General features: G+C 44.8%; 1 protein-coding gene across 1 annotated transcript in view; it reads right to left on the bottom strand.

Moving 5' to 3' along the window:
- Nucleotides 1-13,551, bottom strand: part of KDR (kinase insert domain receptor) — a 28,066-nt gene extending 14,515 nt beyond the window's left edge. Inside the window, exons 1-16 of the mRNA XM_080588930.1 lie at nt 13,378-13,551; nt 12,487-12,577; nt 11,843-12,039; nt 10,636-10,760; nt 10,147-10,315; nt 9,167-9,306; nt 8,805-8,973; nt 7,201-7,312; nt 6,940-7,103; nt 5,946-6,102; nt 4,646-4,766; nt 3,971-4,079; nt 2,905-3,249; nt 1,818-1,964; nt 1,526-1,657; nt 157-263 (exon numbers count right to left, since the gene is read on the bottom strand). Of these exons, the coding sequence (XP_080445056.1) occupies nt 157-263; nt 1,526-1,657; nt 1,818-1,964; nt 2,905-3,249; nt 3,971-4,079; nt 4,646-4,766; nt 5,946-6,102; nt 6,940-7,103; nt 7,201-7,312; nt 8,805-8,973; nt 9,167-9,306; nt 10,147-10,315; nt 10,636-10,760; nt 11,843-12,039; nt 12,487-12,577; nt 13,378-13,429 (2,337 nt within the window). The 5' untranslated portion in view covers nt 13,430-13,551. The remainder of the gene's footprint in view (nt 1-156; nt 264-1,525; nt 1,658-1,817; nt 1,965-2,904; nt 3,250-3,970; nt 4,080-4,645; nt 4,767-5,945; nt 6,103-6,939; nt 7,104-7,200; nt 7,313-8,804; nt 8,974-9,166; nt 9,307-10,146; nt 10,316-10,635; nt 10,761-11,842; nt 12,040-12,486; nt 12,578-13,377) is intronic.
- Between the last annotated feature and the right edge of the window lie 2,677 nt (nt 13,552-16,228).

Here is a 16,228-nt window from a genome sequence, read left to right as displayed (position 1 = left end):
CCACAGTTCCAGGCAAGAATGTTATGGCATGCAGAGAAAAAATGTGTCTGTTGATTTAAGAACAATGGAAAGAAACAACACAAAAGGACTCAAGTCAGCCTTCATTTGTCATGCAAGACCAGTGCTGATAGGACAGTACGAGAATTTTTTCATTACCCGCTTAACGGTCCGGAGGATGATTACAAGAAGCAACCAGAAGAACATGGCAATCACTGCAGTGCCAACAAGGATAATGAGCTCCAGATTTGTTTTCTCTTCAGCGCCTGGGAAGAAATAAATTAATATCTGAGTGATAGTTGGAAGCTATTGGTTTTGTTCATTCATTATATCACAGAATGGAGGTCCTTGTTCTGAAGGTTTGTTTTAAAAGTGCAACATAGGGCAAGGAAACAAAAGCAAAACAAAAAAAAAAAGCTTGTTTTTTATGTTGGAATATGCTTACTTCTTTGTGGTTTTACATGCCACACAATTTCTTAGCACCAGTTTTGTTCCATGGACAGTATCTGGACCTTTGGCAGCCAATAAAAAGTAAAATCTCTCATTTTACGAATAAATCATTGTTTCAGAATACCAAAAATGAAAGATTCTTTCTCCAGAACTAGAAAAATATATGTAGGAAATAAAGTGCTGGGAATGAGCCAAAGAACAATCTCTTTCTTGTCTCTTTACATGCTTCAGCTGAGGCATGAAAAAACATGGTTTTACAACAACACATGAAAATAAGGGCTTATAACAACACTAATAATGTGCAGGAGCAGCTCTCTTCCTCGGCTCCCATTCCCCACAACATATTCCTGTATTTTCGCCCCTTGCACCACACAGATTTTCCTGCACACCCCATTGCATGACCCCAATGAGCTGCACTGTACATTTCTTGAAGAGAAACAGTATGTCATACACAGATTTCCAACTTTACAGACCGGTAGATCATTCCTAACCAAATTTACCACCTCAGCTGAAAGCTAGATTAATGTCATCTGCAGATAAGTTCCACCCCACATATACGCTGTTGCCCAACATCTTAATATCCTAACAGGAGCTATGAGAATATCAGGATACTGATTTAATTACCTTAATGTAATAGAATGAACTATCATCCTGACTTATAAGACAGAGACCTGTGAAGGATTCAGCGACCAGTTTTTGTAAACACGCTTGTATAAAAGAAAAGGAGCTTTTAGTTCAGGGTTTCTAATTGCAAAGTCCTAGCTCTTGGTGGCAAGTTCCTCACAGTTCCAGTTACTCAGACTGCAGACTATCTTCTTGTTAGGGTTTTTCATTTGCTATTGAGGACTGCATTTTATCGTGCCATAGTCAGATTGGAACAAATGAGAGATGAGTCTCACAAACACGTTTAGAGCTTGGTGGACAAAGCCTGGAGTTCCCTTATCCCAAACCACTACATGTTCCTATCATTGAAACTGAATGGCGGTCACAACAGAGTGCACAAAGTCTTCACTCTGTTCTTCTTATTTTGGTGATCCCAGCAACTGCATTCACAACCTGGAAATAAGCTGACACTAACCTTCCACTGCAAAAAATGCCACTGCTTTTGTGCATCCAAGGACATTGCAGGCAAGACAGGTGTATAGACCTCCATCTTCTTTCCTCACTCTACGTATAGTTAATGTTTTGTTTCCATCTTTCAAAACGATACCTAGGAGAAAAAAAAATCATTATTCTTAGTTCTGCTATTTTTATGCCAGTTCATATGAAAAATTAAAAATGAAACTTTTTGAGATGAAAATCCAAAGTGAGCCCTACGAAAGGAAGTCCTTACGTGGTAGAAAATTCATAACACAATATCGATCCCTCACCTGAATCTTCAACAAGTGTTTCATTATTTTTAAACCACATGATGTTTGGAGGAGGAATGCCATTCGCTGTGCATGACACTTCTATGGTTTCACCAATGTTTGTTGTTTGATTTTCCAGATTTCCTACAAGTGTGGGTGCCATGGGCTCTGTTGGTATGAAAACAAGGTAAAACCACTGATGATTAAAGAAAGCATCTGTTTTTGCAGTAATAGCACTTGAAGATGCACTACTCATTTGGCCCAGTAATGAAGTCTCGAATTATTAAAAACAATATCTGCAGCTTGCATGTTGAGATCATGGTTAATCTTCCACATGACATGAGAAAATCATAATAGCCAAGAAAATTTTAACAGCGTTGATGTAATCTGAATTAGACCATTTAATTTGTAACTTCTCAGGCTGCTGAGGGAAGAGGGAATAGGTGAGAAATTGCTTCCCTCCCACTTCTATTTACAGGTTCATTATGAGAAGTCTGATAGCGGCTGTCTATCAGACATTCATTCAGGACAACCCATGAAGATGTGCAGGTATTTTAATGAATCAGCACCACAGCTGCCTAACAAGCCTAGACATCTAGGCTCTCAAACAAAGTCGTCATTATTTGTGTGAAAAGCTAATTGATTACCAGCTTGTATTGCTTGCACTTGAATTACTTCCAACCCACGATTCAATGGCACAATGCAGTAGCACTAATGCCGTAAATATACACATGCATTTACAGCTGGAGGGGAAAAAAAAGTGTTTTGAAAAGTAAAACTGAGAAGTTATTGAGCTAAATACATGCCGTTATTTGTGCAAAAAGCCAAACTCATCTCCTAGCACAGCACAGCAGCATGGTCAATGCTTCCGCACTGGTGCAGACGGAACAGTAAGTCCCTGCTGTCTGGCCATACCCAGACCAGCATTCAGCAAACATTATCATGCTCAGCTAACATGCCCTTTGTTTACAAGTGGTCTAAATCTATTTAACAAATTGAGCACACCATCAGACAGTACATGCAAGGCAGGAAGATGCCAAAATCTGACACTACTGCAGCTGTTTGCTTACGCAGCCACCCATTTCAGGTCACGGTAAGAGATCGATACCTTGAACAGTGAGGTGCTTCACCAGGCAGTGCTGCGTTTTGGCCTTTTTGTCCTGAGCGATGCACACATAGTCCCCTCCATCCTGGAGGGAGATGTTACGGAGGATGAGCTCTAAGGTGACATTTTCACCATTGGTGTTTGAAACGGTCGCATTCAGCTTCTGAAGGGCATCGAGGTTCTTGCAGACAGGCATGGGCAGCCCACCAAAGGGTGTCTGCGAAGCATGAGCACTGAGTTTGTACCACGATAGTTTCTCGAAGGTGAATTTATCTGCTGTGCACTGTAAAGACATGTTATCCTTCTCTGTCAGTTGACCCCGAGGCTGGAGATTAATTTCAAGACCCCCTGAAAGTTTAAAAACAAAATAAATTCCTATTAGGTTGTATATTTTGTTGCCAACATTAACTTGACAAAGCCACTTTACAAACATAGCCTTATCCTCATCTTGTCTAGTTTTAAATGAGGAAACAAAACACTGGCAAATCAATTAATCACTTATGCAAAGAGTACAATCTCATTCAAAGTAGTACATTTATATGGATCAAAGAAAGGCCTGTATAATGAATATAGTTCTTCCTACAGAAATTTCTGGCAACCAATTCTTAGTATTACCATATAGTTTCTTTTTTGCCGTGGATTAAAATAATATTTCAAGTGACTACAGGGACTGATTTTCAAGAAGACAGAAGCTCTTTGCCACCAGTTATGAAAATGCTACTCTTAGCTTTCATACTGCATCTACAATCATTTTGTCAAACTACCATAATTTCTCGCTAGCTCTTTTAAATGACTGCAAAAGGCCGACAGCAATCACTCTCAGAATATTAATGCCCATTTTGCACCAGTTTCATGGGACTGCCACTCCACTGATGCCAGCAGAACCAGTCCCTTGGCTGAAGTTAGTTGGTGACTTTAAAGACTGCCTTAGGAAAACCTTCAATAAGCCTAAAGGATTAAAGGATTTTGTAGAGGACAGGAATCAGACAATAGTGTCGAAGCACCTCTAAATAGTGAAGCAGACAAAATAACACTAATTTAGCATGACTTCTCTAAAAGGTATACTTACTGGTCACATGAAAGGAGATAACTCTCTCGCTTGACCCAGCTCTGTTTGTAGCCATGCATCTATACAAAGCAGATACGTTTGCTGCTTGAATCACAAGGGTGCTCACAGTCTGCAAAAGAACAATCAAGTAGTTTCATACCACATCAGTGCTGAAGTACCTATGCGAGCCTGACCACCACAGCAGGTCAGCAAAGTGCTCTGCAAGTATCTGCACAACTGAAAATCCCTCCACAGCACAAATCCAAAGCACAGTGGGTACAGTCCTTTCATGACATTCACGTTTTTTCTCTTAGGTGTGTAACAAATAGACAAAATAAAACAACAAAAAGCAGGCTCTGGTGTATGTGTCAATAAATACTACACCTACAACTTTTTCTGCTCTTCAGTTTCCCCAGCTTCTCCTTACTAAACTCAACTAACTTCAAGCCCCGAAGAGGTAAGCACTGAAATGTAAGCAAGCTAAGTTCCTCACTGAAGAGTTGCTTTGGGTAGATGTCTAAGGGGCTAAGTGTCCATCTCTGCCTATTAGCTTCTGCAGGAGCTTACAAGACCAAGTGAGAGCAGATCCACAGGTTTCTTAGGCAAATACTCTCGACTCTCTTGATATACTACTGACATGTGGACTGCTGAACAGGACTAAACATTCCCAACCAACAGAAAAGAAAATGTGCTCACCTTTGTTTTCCCAGCAATAGTAACGACTCGGTGTTTGATCTCAACCTGATTCCCTCCCTTTCTCTCCGAGATCACTTTCCACTTTCTGCATGCATATGGATTGGCTCCCGAGCGAACTTTTCTGAGAGATAAGAAGAGACATATCAGCCCATATTATTGCCTTTTGGAGAATATTAGTCCTTAAAGAGAGCTGTTTAGTGTTCTCTTTATAATATGCAGATATTGATCTGTAAATCAGATGACCACAGCCTTCCTTCTGGGAAGAAAAAGTAAGATTTTTGAAACATTTCTATTAAATTGCACCCTATAACCTTCTGAGACCTTTGTGCTCTGTAAAATAAGAAACCTCCAAGCTGAAAGGTGAATTTCCTAATTAATCTGCCTGTGTCAGCTCAATCAGGATGCTTGGAGGGAAGCAGCTATTCTGGGAACAAACCTCCATTCAAAAATGGATGATTCAAGTTAATTTAGTTCAAAGGAAGACAGAGAGACATAGAAATCACTGAACTCCCTACAAGAATTTATTGAGGACAGTAGCCATTGTGTAGGAAACAACCAGGCACCAAAGGAAGAAACTAGTGGAAATCGTTTTGAAAACAACAACAGGAAAGAAGAATGCTTTTTTTTTTCTTGCCTGTTTTTTTTTAAAAAGGAAATCTGGGCTTATGGCAGGCCCAGATAAGGGAAGCTGCGTGAATCTCAGTCAAGCACTCTCTCTATCATTCCCCAACATCAATCAGAGCGCTTCCTCTGAGAGACACTTTCACACAGATAAAGAGCACCGTCACACTCAGCACTTGAGCGTAAGGAAAAAAAAAAAAAAAGAACAACAAAACACAAAGATCTGCAATTAGCATAAACAGCAAATTTCCTGTGTTTGGGATTGAGTTTTAGGCCTGCAGCCCAATGGGGGATCTGACAGAGGGGCACACAGATAGCTGTGCTCGAAACCCAGCACGAGCCAAGGTGCCCTTCAAGAAGGCTTGAAGGCAACAAGCACGGGCTGCCAGCTCCTCACCGTGGGTGGCCCTTGTCTCTCTGACTCCCTGCCTATGACTACCTCATCAGAGCCTGGCTGCCTATCAAGCACAACAATCTTCTTCATTGGTCACGGGGCTAATTTTGGCCATGTTCTACCTCATGATGTCACTTGGAGCCTACAGTCGCCATCAGCAAAAGTTCAGCCTTGACTCAAACGGGAGCAAAACCAAACCCTGGGGCTGAACCCTTTAGCGTCCACCGCTCTCCACCCAGCCATATATCATCATGGTGACCTCCCAGCCCTGCCATTGTCACTTACTGGGGGCTAAAAGTGCATTCCTCCTCCAGCTGCCAGTACCACAGGACAACGGCGGGTGGTGGGACAGCGTAGACAGTGCAGGTGAGCACCTGCGTCGAGCCGTACTTGTAGGAGTCAACGGGGGCCATCAGCGCGTTCTCACCGATCTGGGGGGGCACTGGAGGATAGAACAGGCTGTTACACCCCCTGAGGCTCCCCAACAGCACAGTGCACATGTGCCCTGTGTCACTTCATCCCTGGAGAAGCTGGGGACATTTGAGTGCAATGCAAAGTACCTCCAAGGGACAAGAATATATTGGGAAGAGGTGAACCTGCCCAACACCTTCAGGATCAGGACCTCAAGATGCAATGCTTAATATCTCCAGCAAAATCTCCCTTCATTACCCCCAGGTTTAAAATGTAGCTCTTGAGGTCCCGTCACCATCCCCAGCCATTTAATGTATGTTATGCCCCAGCATTTACCCTCACTGCCCTTTCCAAGACCTACTGTTTTCAAAGCACAGGAGATAGGCTGCTTCCTGGGAAGCTGGGAGGAAGAGGAGGAGGAGGAGGACGAGGGCTGTGTGGGGCAGGACAGAAGATGCGGGACAGCCAGCACGGGGCAGGAAGGATGGGCGAGGCAGACCAGGGCCAGGATGGAGCAGGGTGGGGGAGGACTCCAGCAGCACGGCCGGCACCGGAGAGCAAGGAGGGCAGGAAAGGAACAGGACACAGAGGCAAAGAAATAACATACAGAAAACAAACAAAAAAAAAACCACAGACCAAGCACGATCACAACAACAACAGGGGCCTGCAGCCTCTCCTGTGGTACATCCTGGAGCAAGGAGCCAAGAGAGGCGGGCCAGCTCTACATCCCCAGGGCTGGGGTATAAGTGCTCTCCTCCAAGCCCCCAGCCCATCCATATCTTCATAGCTCTGACGTGAAATCAAATCCTAAGAATGGCAATACACGGCATCTACATGTGGAGGAGAGTTGCCCTTGCACGTCACTTACCATTCACAAGCAGGGTGAACGTATGCCTCTTCTGCATTTTGTTAGTAGGGTTTGTAAGGACAACAGTATAATTCCCAGCATCCTTCTCAGTTGCTTCAGTGATTACTAATGTGTAGCCAAGCTTAACCGTATGATTTGCATTGATGGCTTTTCCATTTTTGTACCTACAGAAAAAAAACAAACAACGCTCTGAATACTTTATTGATATACCTCGACGAAGAATAGCTCAGTTTTTCAAACACATTGTGTCCCAATTCTTACCATTTTGCCTCTGGTGGAGGATATCCTTTAAACTTCACAGGAATTTTGACTGTATCGCCTAACCTCGTCTCAACCACATTCTCCATTTTCTCCAGATGAATAAAAGGACTTTCTGCAAAAAATAAATGCAATGGTCTTTCTATGGGAACAAAAGCATTAGTGGTCTCCATTTGGCTTAGCATCTAACTGCAGATGACCAACAGAGGACAGTGACAGGATGGCACTGGTAAAGCACAGTCAGTTCCAACCTGGGCTCTGGAGAGCCTGACCCACCATGAAAACCCAGTCCTTTCCCTCGCAAAGAAAATCCAAGCAGTTCCCTGCCAGGGAGCTTGGGAAAGCAGAGACCAGCCTCAGTTCTCAAGGCAGCACGCCGTCAGTCAGACCTGGTGCTCTCCTGAGCCACGATGACTTTATGGCCAAAGAAGGAATTCTGAGGACCGCCCAGCTGCAGAGCATCCCCTTTTCATCCTTTCCAATACTTCTATTTTCATATATCATAAAACTGTCTTGACTGACTCATTCCAGGAAAAAAAAAAAAAGTATTCAAAACTACAATATCATAGTTATATATTTGAGATGAGGCTGAACATATGTACTCAAACCTCAGCAGTCACAGAACACTTTGAAATGATTTACCCTGCTTGTTTTAAATTTGCATGCAGGCTAAGACAGCAACTAGCCTTTTGGCTAAGATTTAGGATGGTATTGATGTGATATCTGGTACACTTATTATAGGAAATGATCTAGTTTTGGCTCCTGAAGAGAAATAGAAAGAACCCAGGAAAAAAAATGAGTGTATCTTGAACACTGTTCTACATAATAATTTTGAATGTTAGAATACACATACACACACACATATGTATGTATACATATATCTATATATATGTATATAATTTTCTAGCTTCTGAAATTAGACCAGAGGAAAACAGCATCCTTAAAAATATAAAACCCTTTGTCTGACTCAGTGATAAAAAACGGGCCGTTCTCATGCTGACAATTTTTTTCTAGAAGAAAACCAGTGGAGCCACTGGGGCTGTGCCCAAGACAGGCTTGAGAAAACGCTGTAGGATGTGGCCTCGTACTTATCTCTGCAGTTAGTCAAAGTTGTTTCCTTTGCATCATTTCCGTATGACCAGAACTTGATTTAACTCAGCTACTCATAATGTAAAAGCCAAAAGTTTTATTTGCCCAGCTTCATTCATGCTGACCCAGACCCTTGCCCCGCAAGGCCACCAGGACCTCACTTATGTTCACCTGGTGTGAGAACAGGCACCCCTTACGCAACGTCATCTTTGCTAATTCAGCCCTCCTCAAGATCATCACAGAAGAGGACAGGAGGTTTACTTCAGTCAATTTTACTGCCCATTTTCCCATAGGATTTTACGTATTTCAGTAACTTTTCTTTAAAAAGTTATCATTAGATAAGCTTGTAGTATAAAAATAACCCTACTCAAGAACAGACTAGTGGGTGCAAGAGAGGTACTATAGCTGAATTTTGGTTCATTTCTGTCATTTGATTCATCACTGAAATGCCTCCTACATCCCAGTTATCCATCCAAAAGCTGTGACAACCAACAGAACTGAAGTGGAAGGTGCCATACCATGGATAATGAAGTAGCTGCTGTTCTTCATGTTCATACGGCCACTGGATGCTGCACAGGTGTATCGACCTTTGTCACTTAAGTTCACACTGTCGATGGTCAGAGTGCTTACAAACTTCTTTATTTCTCCTGCAGTGGTTTTTAAATCTCTTATGGTTGCACGCTTTTCCTGTAATAGAAAAGAGACAGGTGTTGGGGAGTTTTACTGTTATTCTTCCTGCCATCCTTTGAACACCTGTATATAGCAGCAATTTCTGAGTGTATTATCAGCTGCCTTGTCAGCATTACAAAGAGGGGAGCGACACCGTAACTAAACCAAATTGTGCTGTGATGTTGGCATCTTTCAGTTACTATGGTTTTACCTTGATAGAAGGGTAGTCCCATTTAAAGTCAATCCCCACATTCAGCTCCGTCCTTACGGTACAGTTGAGAACCAGTTTTTCTCCTACTGCCAGCTCCACCTGGTAGTGTGGGTTCATCGTCAGGTCGTAAATCCGGTATCCTGGAGGAAGAAAAAGGCACACACAAAATATTGAGGTACAGCACCCAGCACTGACTTTCCCAAGTGAATTCACTGAAACTCCCACTAAAACCACAGCTATGAAGAAGCACCGTGACACCCTAGCACAGCATGATGACTGGCGTGCGAAGGAGCCTGGAAGGAAGGGCAAGCCTCTCCCAAACATTTCCCACATGTGACGTGAGAGCCACGTCAGACAGTGTCACGACAGGACATACACAGGAGAAATTCAACAAGTACGTGCCATGTCCTAACAACACGGAGACAAACCCAGCTCCCCATCATGGCACTGCAGCTCAGGAGCTGGCATTTCTGGGTTTTGATGAACCACTGACAAAATATACCAGTAAAGCATAAATTCCCTTCAGGGTGAAGACACAGGTCTGAAGGGAGACAAGACAACCTAATTCCTAGTGTGACCTTCAGGTCCCCCATTCCTTTGGTATGCTCTCACAGCAATTCTTTTCCATCTGCTGCTGATGGATGGCTGCCTCTAGCTCCCTTCGATAATGACTTGGATCCTGAACAAGCAAATAAAGTAGGGAAGGGAGTGATTTTAGAAAAAAAGGCTTGCATTGTTGGGAAAAAAAAAATTCCTGTCAACTTATGTTAAACTAAAAATAGAAGCACTTGTCCCAGTGATGAACTAGAAAGAACACAATACATTGCATTTAACAGAAAAGTAATATATATCACAACATACATCTTGCATTAGCTGCATTGTCAGTATTGAATAACCTACAGTCCAACCAAATGTAATTGGTTCAGCATGCTGTAGCAAGGAAAATAACATTGGTTATAGAGAAAAAAACACTGGCTTACCTACAACCGCAACTATGTATATGACAGACTGGTAGCTTTCATTGTCTATTTTGGCTTCACAGAAGACCATGCCTGCGTAGTTGATTAGATGACTGGGTATAGTGAAGCCTTTTTTATTATCCCACGAAATTGATTTACCATCAGGAACAAATATCTTTTCTGGATATTTCTGTTTGAAATAGTGATAAAATACACAGTCAGATTTCAAAATCCAACAACCCCATATTTTCAAGCGCAACATTCCCCATAATGGCAGGATCCTTGTTTTGACATCTTAGCTCAGGCAATCCTCCTTTTTTAGGCAACCACTGCACTCTCAGAGCACAGGTGCCACAGATGAGTAAGGTTACAGCACTCACCTCCTAACCACAGGCTGCAAAACTCCCAAGGAGGGAAAGTAGTTTTCAAGAAACACGTTTAAACTTCAAGCAATGTATTTATGTCACAGTGATTTCAACTAACTCTTAAAATAATGGGCTTTTTCCTTACCGCGTGTAGAGAGACATTGAGATTTGATACGGTTCCAAGGCACGGTACGACCACGGTTTTATTCTTAGTGATGTATACAATGCCAAGCTGATCGCTAACTGAAGTCACAAACGGAGATCGGTAATCTAGAAGAATATTCAGTTGGTAAATGGACATTATTTGTTCTGTGGTCATGAAGGAAACTTCCTCCAATTTTTTTCTTTCCCTATTTATTTCATCTCAAATCAGTTTTACTCTTTTTTATTTGGTAAAACACTGGAATGATGAGACTAAAAAGGGAGGACATATTTTGACAGATTTACAACACCATTATTTTCAAAACATTTATCAGCAGCAGTACACACTTTGGAGAATAGCTTCCTGCCACCGCAGTCTTTGTGCCGACACAAATCTGATTTACCCTACTGCGACTTTTCTTGCGTAAGTATTACAGGAAATACCAGTTAAAAGCAGTGACATGCTACACTGGCTCCCCCGATGGCAGCATCCTTTCCAAAGTCAGTCAAAAAAATGTAAATTTGCAAGCTTATAAAACAAGCTAACCCATGCATATAATTGCATCCTATTTTAAAAAATAGTAAGTTGCAAGAAAAATGAGACAGGGTGGACCAGACAACAGGAATCAGGTAGATGCCTCAGTGTCTGAACGTGCCTTCTTAAAGAGAAGGTATTGCAGTGGCTGGTACACACAACAGCATTCCCATCAGCCTGAGTGTGAAAACTTGGCTTTTGAAACCTAGACAAATCTTACTGTTACAGTCAGTGCATGCATGGAAGCTTATGTGTGGTTCTTTTTTCTTTAACAGTATCAGGTAGTGCAAGCTGTAAAAGGGATCTGTTATACTGAAAATACAATCTACATAGTCCCTCTGATATGAAACTCTTGCTGAGGTCAGTGATAGCTCAGCTTCATGAGGATGGAGCGCAGCAGAGATGCATTTGTTAAGTTCTGGATGGAGGAGAATGCAGACCAAGCACTGTATATGGGGGGTCAATTTCAAATTACACGTACACAGAATTTCCTGTTGATAACTGGCATGCTGGCATGTACTTGCTCAACGCAAAAATAAGAAAAGCAAGAGTTTCATAGGACTAGAAATTCGAGGATTAGGAAATGATAATGTCAGAAGTGTTTTGAGATATTCAATACCCCTTTTTTCTTGTGAGGCTAGGGGAACAGCCATGTGAGAACTGCGTAAGCACTTACCTTGAACATAGACGTAAATGGTTGTGGCTGCCTGGCTGTCCCTGTAAAGACACCTGTAGTCCCCTGTGTCATTGCCAATGACTCTGAGGAGAGTAAGAGTCTTGCAGTAGGGGCCATCGCTGCAGTCCGTCACGGAGATGCGCTTCTCGGCACTGCTCTGGTTGTTTGGCCAGGACCAGTACAGAGCTCTCTGGCCGCTGGAAAAGCAAATGTTAGGGGAGCGTGAGCACATCACGAGCATCGGTACCAATGCCAAGCTGTGAACACCAGCCCTGCTATCTCCTAAGGTCTCTGGAGAAGAACTGCCTTCATCCCATCCCATGGAGCATCAGAACATGCAGGATAAATTCATGTCAGCAGACCTATTGTAAATATCTATGAGGAAGCTACCTGAGAACAAAGTTATGATGAATCTAAGTCACACAGCACCCATCTCCATCCTGTGTCATACTAAGCGTACTCTGAAGCATTTTATATGCCATGGTCCAAAAATATGCCAGGGAAAAGCTACATGAGGGGCAACAAGGGAGGGGGGTGGATCAGGAGCAATGATGGGGGAGAGACAGAATCACCTCCAATTCTGTACAGAAATTCACTACATAAATCACCCCTACCAAAATTACACTGGACAGATTCGCCCTTACCTGCAAGTAATATTTAGAGTATCATTCGCTGTTATGGTGAGGACATCTTTTTGGATGCTGAGACTTGGCTGATCCAGAGAAATAAACAAACCTGCAAAAACAGGTATAAAAAAACCTCAGATCAATGCAATGGCAAAAGTAAATGCTAACGCAACCAGAACAGCATCATATACAAGTTTTTAGGCAGTATGCTTTGAGCAGACACTTTCCCATCACCTACTTAACAGGGAAGGGTAAATAATGACTTTTCACATATCCCAGAAAGTTCAGAAACTCTGTCATAACAGGAAGCCCAGGCAGATGGTCAGGAGCTAGCTGCAGAGCACGACAATTCAGCCAGCCAGGGTGGAGTTCCTGTTTTCTTGCGTTGCCAACTTCAAGGTCTAACAAGAGGATGTGGGACATTGAAATAAAGTGAACCTTCATCTGATGATCTCACTCCCTGGGGAAAGGGATTACCAGCTTTTCTTATAATAAATCGAGCACGCTTACACTCCTCGAGGCCACCGATCAATGAATTCCGTGAAGAAACCTTTTTTTTTTTTTAAGCATTTGGCCAGGAACTGAAGCTCCCACGCACCCAGGGGCTCTTTCCTTCACCCCGATCCCGCTGCCCCCTTACCTCCGAAGCAAAACCCCCTGGCCCGGGGGCGCTGCCCCCCGCCGGGCTGCCCCCCACTGCCGCCCCCAGCCCGAGCATCACCTGCGGGCAGCACGGGGAGGGACCCCCAACCCTCGGCGGGCCACGATGGGTGGCGAGGAGGCGATGCCGAGCCGGCAGCCTCCCCCCTCGCCCCGCACATCCCCGCGCCGCAGCCGCCGGCATCCCCGGCAGGTTGCGGGGCTGAGGACGGCTCCTCCCCGGGACCCCCCCCTCCTCCGATGGCTTACCGGGAGCCGTGCACAGCAGCACCGCCAGCACCAGCGCCGTCCCCAGCTCCATCCCGGCCGAGCCGAGCCGTGCCGAGCCGAGCCGAGCCGAGCAGAGCCGTGCCGAGCCGAGCTGCACCGAGCTGCACCGCACCGGGATGCGGGACCCCGCCGCGCCGCGCCGCCCCTCTTGCCCCCGGGGGCGGGCTCAGCCCGCACGCCCCGCCCGCTCTCGATAAACCACGCCCAGCCAAAATTAAGCCCCGCCTATCCACCAGCAAAGCCCAGACCCCCTCCGTGCCCCCAGCAGAGGTTGGGGTCCCTCCAAACATAGTCCACCTGTGCACAAGCTGGGGGATGAGTGTGGGTTCCTTGGAAATGAACCCCTGCTGCTTGCAGAAACCAAGTTTCTCTTGTTTTTTTCCCAGAGATCCCATGAAATCCGTGAAAAGCCAAAGGAGGCTCAGGAGGTTCAAGAAGTAGCAAGTCAGCATCACGCAAGTAAAATATATTGGGCACCATGCAAACGAAATATATTCCTGCTATTGCTATGAGCTCTTACACCAGAAAATGGGTAGCCCTCCATCACGTTGTAGGTCAGGTCAGTGATATTTCGAAATGAGTTGGGGCACCCTGAGCTGACCCTTGCTGAGACTGGGCTGCCCATCAGGTTTATGTATACGTGTGTTGTGAGAATTCATAGTACCCAAAGGGACACAAAGAGGTGATGAAGAATTGACTTTCCAGCAGGACTGCACAGCCCAGAGAGGGAACAACCCCTCAAACACACAACCCCCAGCAGGTCAGAGCACACACCTAACCGAACGGCCAACATCAGCAGCTTGCGAGTTGGGAATGTGGGGAAGTGCCCAGCTCAAAAGCACACAGAGCTTTTGCTTCCCTGAGTGGTCCCATTGAAATCCCAGGTCTTTACGCTGTGCTTCCTCAACAGGACACAATCCTTTAGTACTTTGCTGCCAGTGTAATCTTGTTAACTAGAATAATGCTACAGGCACTGGGGCTTGACTGCATGAATTGGTGTCCCTGTAGTACCAGGGATGCTTGTGACACCAATGAGCAAAGGAGAAGATAAATTCTTTACACTCAGGATGCTCAAATAAGGCACCGAGCCTGTAAATATATAAGAAAAAGAATAACTTTGCTCTGGGGAGTAATTTTACAGGTGTAGGACTTTCCATCTGAATCAAATCACTTGCACGCTTGATGTTGGTGGGGCTAGTCCCCTGGTAAGGTCAAGTAAAAGCTATGGTCCAGAATCACTGCAGATGGAAGGTGTGAGAGCTCAAAAGATGCAGAGTGACTTTACTGACACAGAGTATACGGTATGATATGTGCTTTGCTACACTGAGTCTTATATTCTGAGCTTTGGTGTGGCTTCCTCAGGTGGGTTGTCACTGAAAGATGCCAGGGGAAACATCTGAGAGAAAAATTGTCCTGCACAGAAGACAGTAACCTAAAGTTCAAATGAAAGCCTCATCTAAAGACACTGCTACCGTGGTGACTACAGGGTATTAGACAACAGATGTCTGTGAGGCTGAGGGGCAAAGGGGCACAGTTACAAAGCCAAAATGCCAGTGATTCGAGTGGTGGCAGCTTTCTTATCCACCCTTTAAGCTATCATCTCTGTACAGCTTCTGTGCCTTCCTTTAGACTTGCAGAGTATCCCACGTAGCCCAGCTTTCACCAGAGACTGTCAGTGCTCCATGGGGAGCTAGTGAGAGAAGCCAAATATATTCACGCTATTGCATGAACCAGACATGCAGATTTACAGTGGAGATGGCATCCTACAGATGGGGAGCAATCAGACCCCATGCCTGACTCCTGTGCATCTTGTCAGATCAACTCCCTGCTCCCACCACGTCTCTCAAAGCCCCTCCACGCCTGAAACCTTTCTCTGTGTCTCGAAGTTTGCAACAAACCAGCATGTTTTCATCCCCTGGGTTACGTTCCTCCTTCCCTGCAGCATTTTTGTGCCTTAGCTCCCATGCGGGGAAATGACCAGTGCAACAGGAGGGGGCACAACGTCTTGCCTTGGGCAAACTTTTGTTTATGTATCCGCTTCTCTGGTCTCCGAAAACTCAATGTAAACAAGACACAAAGAAAAGCAGCAGAGGAAGGGGACAGCCCCCTTCCCTCTCCTACCCGACCTGTCACGACTCCCCCAGGCTCGCCGGCTCCATCAGCACCTCCCGGGCAGTCCAGCCGAGGAGCCTGGCAAGGACAACCACGGTCGCCTTTTGTTTGCTTAATTATTCAAATAACAACCCGGGGGGAGATAAGGGCCAGCGCTGCGAACACCAGCTACGTGCTCCCTTGCTCATGGAGTTGAATGAGCCTGCCAGTGGTCCCTCACAGACTTAGGTGCGCAGCTGCTCAGGGAAATCCCTTCATTCAGACAAAAAACACTGATAGCACCTTTGATATCATCCCCATTTTCTCTTCTGCTAGAGGTTGTAGCAGCAGCTGAGAGCAAACACGCACATATTCACTGCATGGAGATGAAGGAAGCAAATTTACCTGTCAGAGAGATGGCTGGCTGTGGTGAAACGTCCTTCCCATGTAAACCTTCTTCCACCCCCTGAGGAAAACACCATCATACTCACAAAGGACAAAAAAGCATAGCTGGGTCCTTAGATGTCTGCTGAGTTCAAGCTGGATGAGACATCAGGAATGGCAGCTGTGCAAGCTACAAGGTCCCATGCAGAACACATCCAGTGGCAACCAGCTTCTGGTCACATCTCTGCCACAGCTGGGGCTCAGGCATCCCAAGTATCTAACAAAAAGGTGGAGGCAGGTTGTGGCAGCCTTGAGAGTCCTCAGGGGAAACTAAGAAATTCAGAGACTGGCTTCA

The sequence above is a fragment of the Anser brachyrhynchus genome, assembly GCF_964034855.1.
Source record: "Anser brachyrhynchus genome assembly, chromosome: 4".
Classification (NCBI taxonomy): Eukaryota; Metazoa; Chordata; class Aves; order Anseriformes; family Anatidae; genus Anser; species Anser brachyrhynchus.
The sequence above is the reverse complement of the archived record's forward strand: the minus strand, read 5'-3'. Positions and strand labels throughout refer to the sequence as shown.